General features: G+C 32.8%; 1 protein-coding gene across 1 annotated transcript; it reads left to right on the top strand.

Annotated features, from left to right (window-relative positions):
* Positions 1-4,939: 4,939 nt before the first annotated feature.
* LOC139490232 (interferon-induced very large GTPase 1-like) lies at positions 4,940-10,303 on the top strand. The gene has a single exon (XM_071277083.1). The coding sequence runs from the start codon at positions 4,940-4,942 to the stop codon at positions 10,100-10,102; it is 5,163 nt and encodes a 1,720-aa protein (XP_071133184.1). The 3' UTR covers positions 10,103-10,303.
* Positions 10,304-11,064: the final 761 nt, after the last annotated feature.

The following is an 11,064-nucleotide window of genomic DNA, read 5'->3' as shown; positions in this document are numbered from 1 at the left end:
TATTTGCATTTTAGTCCCGATGTCGTAGATCGTTTCATCATGTCACTTAACTGTTTTAATTTATGTCTTGCTAATTGATGAATTATACCTCAATTTTTTTTTAGCTAATTCATGTGCATGATCATTGTTTAGATATAAAGAGGAATTTTTAGTCTCTGGTTTCCTAATGGCAAATTAATTTCTCTTCCAAACAACACGGAATATGCAGATAAACCCAAACTCTCATGTTCTGATGAAAAAAGGCCAGCATTAATAAATAAATAGATTCCTTCCAATCTCATCCGTGTTTGCTTACAAGACAAATAACAATGTTTTCATGGCTAAATATGACTTTAAAACCATAAGATCCGATCTTGGTCGGATGGTGTAGTACGGATTTGACGAATACCCCCAACATATTTCAAATTTCTTTAAACACATGATACACAAAGTTAGAACCTTGGTCGGAATGTATAGAAAAAAGACCCCCAATATGGTAACTATGATTTCTACAAATTATTCAGCTTCTGTTACGGCTTCAGTTTTTTGAAAAAGATATGGCTTACGTTCAATTTCAAATCTCGAATAACCATGATATGGCGTTTATTTTTTTTTTTACTTTACATGGGTAGAGTACTAAAATGTTAATGGCAATTCCTTCCCAAGAAGCATCAACAAGATACTGGTTCATTGGTACCATAGGTTTTATTTTTAATAATGTGCCTCTTGGAAGTGCAAATATCAAATATGGTAAAAAAAACAACAAAAAAAAAAACATCATGCCTATTGTTATATCAAAAATATCTTTAATTTTTACACCAAGATAATCACCGGTCACTATGTTATGATAGAGTTACCACGCTTATTATTTAATACGCCAGACGCGCGTTTCGTCTACATAAGACTCACCAGTGACGCTCAGATAAAAAAGTTTAAAAGCCAAACAAGTATGAAGCTGAAGACCATTGAGGACCCAAAATTACAAAAAAAGTTGTGCCAAATACGGCTAAGGTAATCTACGCCTGGGATAAGATTATGCACTTGGTTAAACACGAACCTTTTGAAATTAACTAAAAGAACAGGATGTAAATCAATTTTTTTCCATTAAAGCTTTCCTATGTCTAAATAAATTTCAATTGCCAAGTATTTAAGAATTTAATCTTGACGAATACAATATAACAATAGGACTTATATTGCATAATTCTGCCAATGTGTATATACTTCCATCTATTTTCCACTATATAATGAAATTAGTTATCAAAGGTACCAGGATTATAATTTAGTACGCCAGACGCGCGTTTCGTCTACATAAGACTCATCAGTGACGCTCATATCAAAATATTTATAAAGCCAAACAAGTTCAAAGTTGAAGAGCATTGAGGATCCAAAATTCCAAAAAGTTGTGCCAAATACGACTAAGGTAATCTATGCCTGGGATAAGAAAATCTGATAACATCATCAGATAACTGAGATGTTGAACAATTTTCAAAATCTATCTCTTTTATAATGGGTTGTCTTTATTTGACTGTTATTTAGACGACATCTATAATCTTCAGATCTTTTAAATACTCTTCTCTGGACCTCTTCATTTTAATTTATTATGAGCGACATAACTTTTTTAGTCGTACGTAGACAAAACGCGCGTCTGGCGTATCAAATTATAATCCGGGTACCTTTGATAACCATTTACACAACTGGGTCGATGCCACTGTTGGTAGCTGTTTCGTCCCCGAGGGTATCACCAGCCCGTAGTCAGCACTGGGTGTTGACATCAATATCAATTATATGGTCATTTTTATAAATTTCCTGTTGACAAAACTTTGAATTTTCGGAATAACTGAGGATTTTTTTTATCCCATGAATAGATTACCTTAGCTGTATTTGGCACAACGTTTTTGGAATTTTGTGTACTCAAATCTCTTCAACTTTGTACTTGTTTGGCTTCATAACTATTTTGATCTGAGCGTCACTGATGAGTCATATGAAGACGAAACGCATATATTGCGTATTTAATTATAATCCTGGTACCTTTGATAACTATAAACTTCATCAGTTTTGTTCTAATATTTTATTTGAACAGCGTATACTAGATTTTGAAATAGATTGCTAATCAGTACGAACATCTAGAACATTTTTGCAAGATTCACTTACAGTGTCATTATAACTAAAACTTAAAACTGTCAGATTCTTTATGAGCTGGACAAGGTTCATATTTCCTTTCTGCTGTAGCAAAATTAGGACATATAAAATGTAGATGATAATGCAAATATTTAACTAAGGCTTAAACTGTCGGGAGCCCTCTTCTAGCAACAAAATACCTTCTTTCCGATCTACTTACATTTTTACTAAATTAACAAATTACTTTTTCTACTCCATCTTGGAATTTGGATAGCACTGCTCTACTACATACATTACTTACGTCGGCATTTAAAAAAAACAAAGCTTCTCTTGTTGGGTAAGCCAAATTATGTGCACTAATTAAATACCTGTATTTGTCGATTCCTGAACAGTATTGTTGATATTCGTCTGTCGAGACGAATTTCTGGTTTTTCTTAGAAACCTTATTCAAATGTAACTTTATCAGCATATTCTAAAATAAATTTCATATTGTAGGATGGTAATCCTAAAAACTTCTAACATCTTTAAGGAAGAGAAAAAAATAAATAATTAAAAACTTAGCTAATCTCAAAATCTGAAAAGGAGTGTTAATCCAGGTGCGTCGACAGGTTATGAGTCATCTACGACATCACTCCGATGCGAATGTCGTACAAGTGAAAGGTTTAGCTAGCTTTAAAATCAGGTTTAATTCCTGCCTGTGTTTGAGGTTTTGATTTTGCCATTTGATTAGGGTCCTTTCGTTGTGAATTTTCCTGACAGTACTTTATTTTGGGATGTTAATTTTTCTCTGACAAAATGTAACAATCGGTAAAACTACTGATCAGACGACATCACCTGGTATCTAAAATCTTGACAGCTAATACATAGTGATTTAAGACACTGACACATCTTAACGGTCAAGCAATTGACGATGGTGACCGTTAAACGTATTCTGTATTGATTTCAGTTATTCTTCAAAATAAATATGCATAAGCAGTTTTGGTGTAGGGAGCTCACAATGACCACCCCCTGTTAATAAAGTCGGTCTAGTTTAAACATGCACCCGTGGAAATTTTAACCATGAGGCAATTTGATTTATCTTTGGTCCATAAATATAGATATAAAACAACGGGTAAAATTGTCACCTTCCTCTTAAAGTTAAAAATTATCGCTATATGGTTTACAAAGAAATACAAATACTCTGTGATAAAAAATATAAAATATGCCAGCACAAAACATTTGGCCTTTTGCCTCTAAATCGGACTTGGGAAAGGAAGTAAATGTATGTGATTATCATTAAAAATTATGATCTGTTAATTTGTAGTTTGCTTTGTTAAGAAGACGAGATATCTGTTGTTAAGGATGTTTACTGCTCTGCTTTTAAAGAATACAGAATATATAGAAAATAGTTGTGAGTAGATAACAAAAAAAAATATGTCAACGAAAGGGTAATTAAACCTTGTTTTTGACATGTAAACCATTGAACATTTAGCAAGACTTGGTTCTCTATAGATTGATTTTCCATTAATTTAACATTGACGTCTTTTCCTCTCAAAAACTATGAAAAATCACTAGTATTAAGATTTTCAGAAGTGTCAGTTTTTAACTATGTGTATATGATACACATATATGAGGGTTGTAGCCCAAATTGATGTATATAATTTACATACACCAAGAAATTAATGCCAATGCAGAATGATATATTTCAATCATTCTGAAGAAGTTCTTTCAGCGATTAAACCGCATGTTATTGAAAAGTGTGATAAATGCTGGATATCCAATTGTATTTGACGACATCTTGGTATTAATAATAATGGTATAATAAAAGAAGAGTTTAGTGGGCGAAATTTTAAAATTACTGCATGGATAACACCAAAGAATTGTGAATATCTGATATTAAGGATCAATAAGTCGAGATCACGACCAGCAGACACCCATAATAGTCATCATAATAGGGCCCTTTATAGCTTGTTGTTCGGTGTGAGCCAAGGCTCCGTGTTGAAGGCCGTACTTTAATCTGTAATGGTTTACTTTTTAACTTGTTATTTGTATGGAGAGTTGTCTCATTGGCACTCACACCACATCTTCCTATATCTATCGTATAGTTTCATTAATAATGTATTATTTTTACAATAGATATAGGAAGATGTGATGTGAGTGCCAATGAGACAACTCTCCATCCAAATAACAATTTAAAAAAAGTAAACCATTATATGTCAATGTACGGCCTTCAACAAGAAGCCTTGGTACTCTTAATTGTGCTGAAATAGTTTAATACGATAGTAAATCATCTTATTCGATATTTTCGAAAAGTCGTCTGCACACAGGGTTAACCGATCCCGTAGTTATAGGTTTTCTTGACACATGTATGTTTATCGCCATATTCTTTATTCAGTGATTCTTTCCTCATTGAAACTGATAAACGATTTATGTGAATAAGGTTACATTACATTTAAATGATATGCACTTACTTTGACACATGAATGGTCTTTTTCGGTGTCGATCTATTTCCATGTTTAATATAAATATTTATTCAAACATATTTTAAATTCTTTATTTACATTGTAAAATTTTGTCTTCTTTTATCCAATTTAAATGTCTACCAATACTACGGAAATAATGCATATTTCAAAATTTAGCGTTGTATATCATAGAGAGAATTTTACAAAAAAATGTCTTTTCTTTTTAGGAACATTATGTAAGAGATTTTAAACACCCAGAGGGAAGCACATTACAGGTTTTTAATGAGAAGATTGCAAGGAAAGGCCATTCACATTATCGAAGTCTAATTAAATCAGTAATTTGTACTCTTAATGTATGCATAATATTGCAAGATGAATAGTATGTATTATTGTTAAGAGGTATGGAGGCTTGCAAAAAGTTTGAAGAAGTTTTGTTTTTGTTGAAATTGGAAAGTTATTTCCCCTGTAAAATAACCTTACGACATGTACTGAAAGCAAAACTAAATGACAAAATAGAATTAGGGGATATTAAATGGAAGATATTAAATAAAATTATCAATGTAGATCTAAGGGCTAGGGATGGTGTATTGTCTGATATTTTAGACATTATTAAAAAACAAGATATTGTTGAAGGAAAAAAATCAGAAATAAAACCAAATGACCAAACACAGAAAGAAGAGCCCAGAAACCGAAAACGTCAGAAAAAACAACCCGCGTTATTTCATCCGCAAGATGTGTTTAATGCAATTTATTTGTGCTGTTCACCTTTCCTCAAACAATTACTTGTTTCGAAGCTGTTTATGTGCAGAATCGCTGTTCCTGTCATTATTTCGTCGACACAACTGACTGCAGGGTTTTTATGGCCTTTTAATTTTGTTGATATATATGGTATCAATAGTGAAGGAAAGGTGTTCGAGTGTTTTCTTTCAGACCAGGATATACAGATCGTATCCTTTATCAGGCTAGGTGAAACCACATTTTCTAAATCCGTTATTTTAAACAACGTGATGTCAAAGGATCAATTTTTTCATACATTTTATTCTCGAGATTGCCCATTGGGAACTGAATCGAAAAGAACCCTAAACGGAACAGTCGAAGCTTCTTATTTCATTCCGTATGGACAAACAGAGGCTGGTTCCTTTGACGATGCAATCATTTTTCTTAATTTACGAGGAGATGCTGCTCAATATCATTTGCAGTTAGATGTAATAAAATCCGTATCAACTGTTGTTGTTGTACAGCTACAAACAATGAAACTTCAAAATGATGACAACATTGGTAAAACTTTACATTCTATCTACCAATCTTCATCGTCAGTAATTATATTATTAGAATCAAATTTGAACGACGACGAAGAAGTCTTGCTTGATGTAAAACTTAACGAAATAGCGGAGAGCACCAATAGCATATTGTATTGTATTGACTTGAAAGAAAATGATCAGTATAAAGGAATGAACGAAATCGTGAAAGATACGAAGTCAGACATTTTAGAGTGTATATCTAATGTTGATTGCATTCAGTTTTCTCGATTTGGACAGGTACTAGATAATTATGGGATACCTTGCGATTATGCAGAAAAAGAATGTTTTGACGGATGTCAACTTGCCGATAAAATGTTTGAAGTTATAGATACAAAATCTGCGTCTATCCAGCATTTCTGGATCGAACTGTCAAAATTAAAGAAGACAAAATATAGAGAAAAATCCCTTCCTCGCAAAAGAGATATTGAAAAACAAATACAGCAAATCCGTAGCCGACAGCTTAAACATATATCACACCTTCCAAAAATGTCTTCTACAATGCTTCAGATTCTGTATGATTTAAAGGACTTCCCAGATAAATTGATGTTCTTTTTAAAAAGTTTGAAACTTCTTCTTGATAAAAGATCGAAAAAGATTTTACCCGGCTTACTCTCTAGTTTGAATGATTTAAGTAATGATATCAAGAAAGCAGGAAGCGACAAAAATCTATTAGAACGCCAGACAAGAAGGATAAAAATCGAGATAGAAGATGCTTCATTTGGCGTAGAACATTTGATGAGAGAAGTTGCGCAGATATTTGAAGCATTAACATATGCTCCAGACAAAGAATGGTGTAATGTTAATGTTTTAGAGTGTGTTAAAAACTGTCCAAGTATTGCTGCTAACCTTCTCATCGAAGGATATTCACTAGAAGTGATGGACGGGGCGGCCTCTGATGTTCCGTTGGTATGGATAAAAGAAGTATTTAGGTGTTTGGAAAGTAAAATTGGATCCACTTCAAAACTTCTTACACTATCGATAATGGGAATACAAAGTTCTGGCAAATCCACCCTATTAAACGCGATGTTTGGTCTTCAATTAGCAGTAAGCACTGGCAGATGTACAAAGGGGGTTTTCCTACAGCTGATACCGATGCCGAAAGATCAGTTTCCTTTTCAATATGTATTAGTGTTTGATACAGAGGGCTTGCGGTCAAATGAGTATAGAGAATCGAATGGAACATATGTACATGATAACCAACTAGCAACGTTTGTGACTGGTGTAGGAGACATAACACTCATAAATATCAGAGGGGAAAACCTGTCGGAAGTAAGCGATATTCTAGAAATAGTAGTCCATGCTTTTATACGAATGAAAAAGGTTAATGCCAATTTTGAACTGAAGCAGTCATGTATCTTTGTTCATCAGGATGTTGCAGACACCAATGCAGAAAGGAATTTGCTTCCCGGTACACTGAAATTGGTCAAATGTCTCGATGAAATAACTAATGAAGCGGCGGAGCAAGAACATTTGCAAAATTGTCATTCTTTTGATAAAATAATACATTTTAACCATAACAAGCATGTTTTCTACTTTCCCAACTTATGGCTAGGAAGTCCACCATTATGTGCCATTAACACTAAATATAGCGAGAAAGTTGATCGTTTAAGACAGTTTATTATGTCCGACATCAGTGAGCGCAGAAAAACATTTTTCAACGTCGATGAAATATGGACAAAAATAAATGATTTGTGGGAAGCAATTCTGTCAGAAGATTTCGTATTCAGTTTCAGAAATGGTATTGAATTAAAAGCTGAACGAACAGCCGAATCAAAGTTTTTTGAATTACATCGGAAACTAGAAATTACAGTGTCGCAGTTCCTTTTAATTGACGCAGAATCCGCTTTTAAGAACTGTGAGAGTGAGGATAGTCTTTTGAACGTAACATCTAAAGCAAAATGTGAGCTAAATGAGAAACTTTCAGCTCGTTACGAAAACTTAAAAAAGGAATGGACAGATTTCATAGAAAATGAACCTTTAAGAGATGTCATAATACAGTGGAAACAGAATCGTCTGAATCAATTGGAAATATATAAAAATGAACAGGAGGTTTTTGCTGTGAAAGAAATTGATATGATGGAAAGTAGGATAAGACTAGAGATTCGTCAAAGGATCATATTGACACCAAAAGAGAAGGAAGATTGGAAATATCAAGCAAATAATGTTGTCGAAAAATGCAATGAACATCCGCTTGATAATGACATCATAGCAGCTTTTAAAAAGCTGTGGTCAACTGATCTCAGTCGGTTTGATACAGATTCCAATAGAGAATTTTCAATTGATGAAGAAATTTGGAAAATTGTTCTGCATTACTTTCGAAACGACACGCTTTACCTTAGGAATGAACAAGAAACATTCGAACAACAATGGCGTGTTCCAACAGTTAAGCAATTACAAAAACCGAAAGGATGCTTCAAGGAAATTGATATAACAGAAATACATTTAAGTGGGGAGAAAGACAAATTTGAAACCAATAGAAAAATTGCACTAACAATGGCAAATGATATATTTTCAGAAATAGACATGTTCGTAGGCAAATGGGAAAATAAGAGGTTTAATATTGTTAAAATCAGAGAAATATTTTACAATTTTTCGCAAAATTATCACAAATGTGCCATCGAAGCTCGAGATCACAATTTTTCGCTTACAAAGAATTTCAAAGCCATGCTTGCAGTTTACATTGCGAAATATTTAGTTGCATTTTACCAAAGACTTCATGATGAATTCGAACAGAACTCTGGTTTAGAAACCAAACGAAAAGAATATGAAGCAACGTTACTAAATTATTTTCGAAAGATAATTTCTGAAGCCATGAAACTAAAACACGAAAAGATTAGAAAGAGTAAGGAAGAAGAAGAAAACAGAAAAAAGGAGGAGGAGGAGGTACAACTAAGGCACCAAGAAAAAATCAAAAGACATAAAGTTCAAGCAGAAGCTAAAATGAAAGCTGAAAAAGAGCAAAACGACCTTGAAATTGAAAAAAAGAAAAGACAACTTGATATGGAAATGAATATCAACCAAAAACAGACAGAAAAGTTATTCAAAGAAGTAGAAAGAAAAAGAATACATCAAGAAAAAATACTTTATGAGGAACAGGAAAACACAAAAAAGCTTGATGTAAAAATAAAAGAGGTAATACAGAGAAGGGAAGAAAGGGAAAGAATCTTAAAAGAGGAGGTTGATAAGGTAAAACTCGAGGATGAACGACAAAGACAAGAAAGAGAACAAGATAGAAGCACAGCTTTATCAATTACAAATATTATAAATGAAACCCTCACTTCTCATGTTTTTAGTAAATTACAGAGCAAAATAGTTACCAAGATATTAAAACAATTTAATAACTCTAAACATAAACTTATAAAATGTATGTTGAAAGACTTAGCCGAGAATGAAGTATTTGAGGATTTTTATTCTTATATACACTCGACTACATCTTACGCAAAACAATACATTGAGAAATATACAGACAAAAAATTATTTACAGAGGAAAATCTTTATTTTAAAACTGCTGAAACCAGTGTAAATAAATTGATCGATCGGACAAAAATAGCTGTAAGAGGTGTAACTAATGTTTCAAACATGGATGAATGGTCAACACAAATAACGGACAAATTTAAATACATTACTTTAGAAAATCTTTCTTTAGTGAGATATATACACGTCAGTAACTTTGAAAATTTGACGAATTTTATCATTGGTGATTTGAAAAGTAAGAAAGATTCTCTTATATGTCATTTCAAAACAAGGTCAAGAAGTTCAGTTAACTGGAATACCCCTACCCCGTATGCTGAGATCATCGACAAGCTTTGGGGATGCGAGGAATGCTGTCCGTTATGTTCTGAACCATGTGAGAAAACAACAAAAAACCATGGCGGCGTTCATGAGTGTTTGCATCATAAAATTAATGGTGTATCTGGTTGGCATGTAGTAGATACGAATGTTCTATGCATACACACTTGTGAGGAAAATGTTGCTTCTGACGGAACTTTTTTTTGCAACAGGAATAAATTAAGCTGTCAAGAGGATCCTAATCACATAATACATGAGTTTCGTAGTTACAAAACATACGATCCAGCCTGGTATATAGATCCTGATAATAACTTGTCGTCTAAATATTGGCCTTGGTATCTATGCAGGTTTGAAGAAGAAATTAAAAATAAATACAAAGTGAAGTACCCAATGTTGGAAAATGATTGGAAAAACATATCAAAACAAGATGCAATAGAATCTCTGAGTAAAAAGAAAAAGGCAAACAAGTGGTAGTGTTCTTTGTAATTGAGAACTTGTATTTTCTGTTTTTTTGCATATCTTTCAGTGGGGTTGTCCGTTTTTGTTTATCTTTAGCGATACCATAGTAAAATAAAAGGGATTGCCAGTGATTTACACGAAACAAAACTAGACATAACAATAATCATGGGGCCTATTTTAATAAATCTATTGTTTATTTCATATGTTTTTGTTGTCGTTTTGTTACAATGGTTACTATGATTAAGAATGAAATTCAAAACAGTGTGGCTGTGGCCATTGATTGACACATTAAATTCATCCATTGACTGGGACAATTTAGGTGAATGTTTGTCTGTAACGACCACTGTTCACGACGTTCCTACGATAGACATTTAAACTGCGGGGTTACCAAAGGTTTCTTAACGCCTTTAATTATAAAATAATTCGAAAAAATAATCAGGAATAACTTTTATGTTTTGATTTATATAATTGATATAAATCAAAACATCGTGTTATTTCTGATTAATTTTTCGAAATACTTTATTAAGGTGTTGAGAACCTTTGGTGACCCCAAATGGATGAATTTAATGAGTCAATCAATGGCCACAGCAACACTGTTTTGAATTTCATTCTAAGTTTAACTTTGAAACCACAGAATGTTACCATATAACACATTAATGAAAGAAGAATGCTAAAAATATGTAATTTTGAACCCGAAATTAGAAGTTTCATTAAGAATAATCTGGAATATATACTCATAAACCATATTTATCTTTTATGAATGCATTTTCTGAATTTTAACTTATATACATTAGGTTTCATGCTGGAAAGGGGTAATTTTCTATTTTCGTTATTTATAATGAAACGCTATCCGTTTGTGAAGGTGCATCTTAAAGATTGAGGGCTACATTATCTAATTATAAAATCTGAAATTGTACGACATCTTGCAAAACTATATATAGTATGTGAACAGCTCAAAGAAATTAAGAAGTCCTTTT

Source organism: Mytilus edulis, chromosome 9 (genome assembly GCF_963676685.1).
Source record: "Mytilus edulis chromosome 9, xbMytEdul2.2, whole genome shotgun sequence".
In the NCBI taxonomy this organism is placed as follows: domain Eukaryota; kingdom Metazoa; phylum Mollusca; class Bivalvia; order Mytilida; family Mytilidae; genus Mytilus; species Mytilus edulis.
Note: the sequence above shows the minus strand (reverse complement) of the source record. Positions and strands in the feature narration are given on the sequence as shown.

Excerpts from the sequence above, each read along its gene's own strand:
- LOC139490232 (XM_071277083.1), top strand. The coding sequence starts at position 4,940 with ATGGAGGCTTGCAAAAAGTTTGAAGAAGTTTTGTTTTTGTTGAAATTG.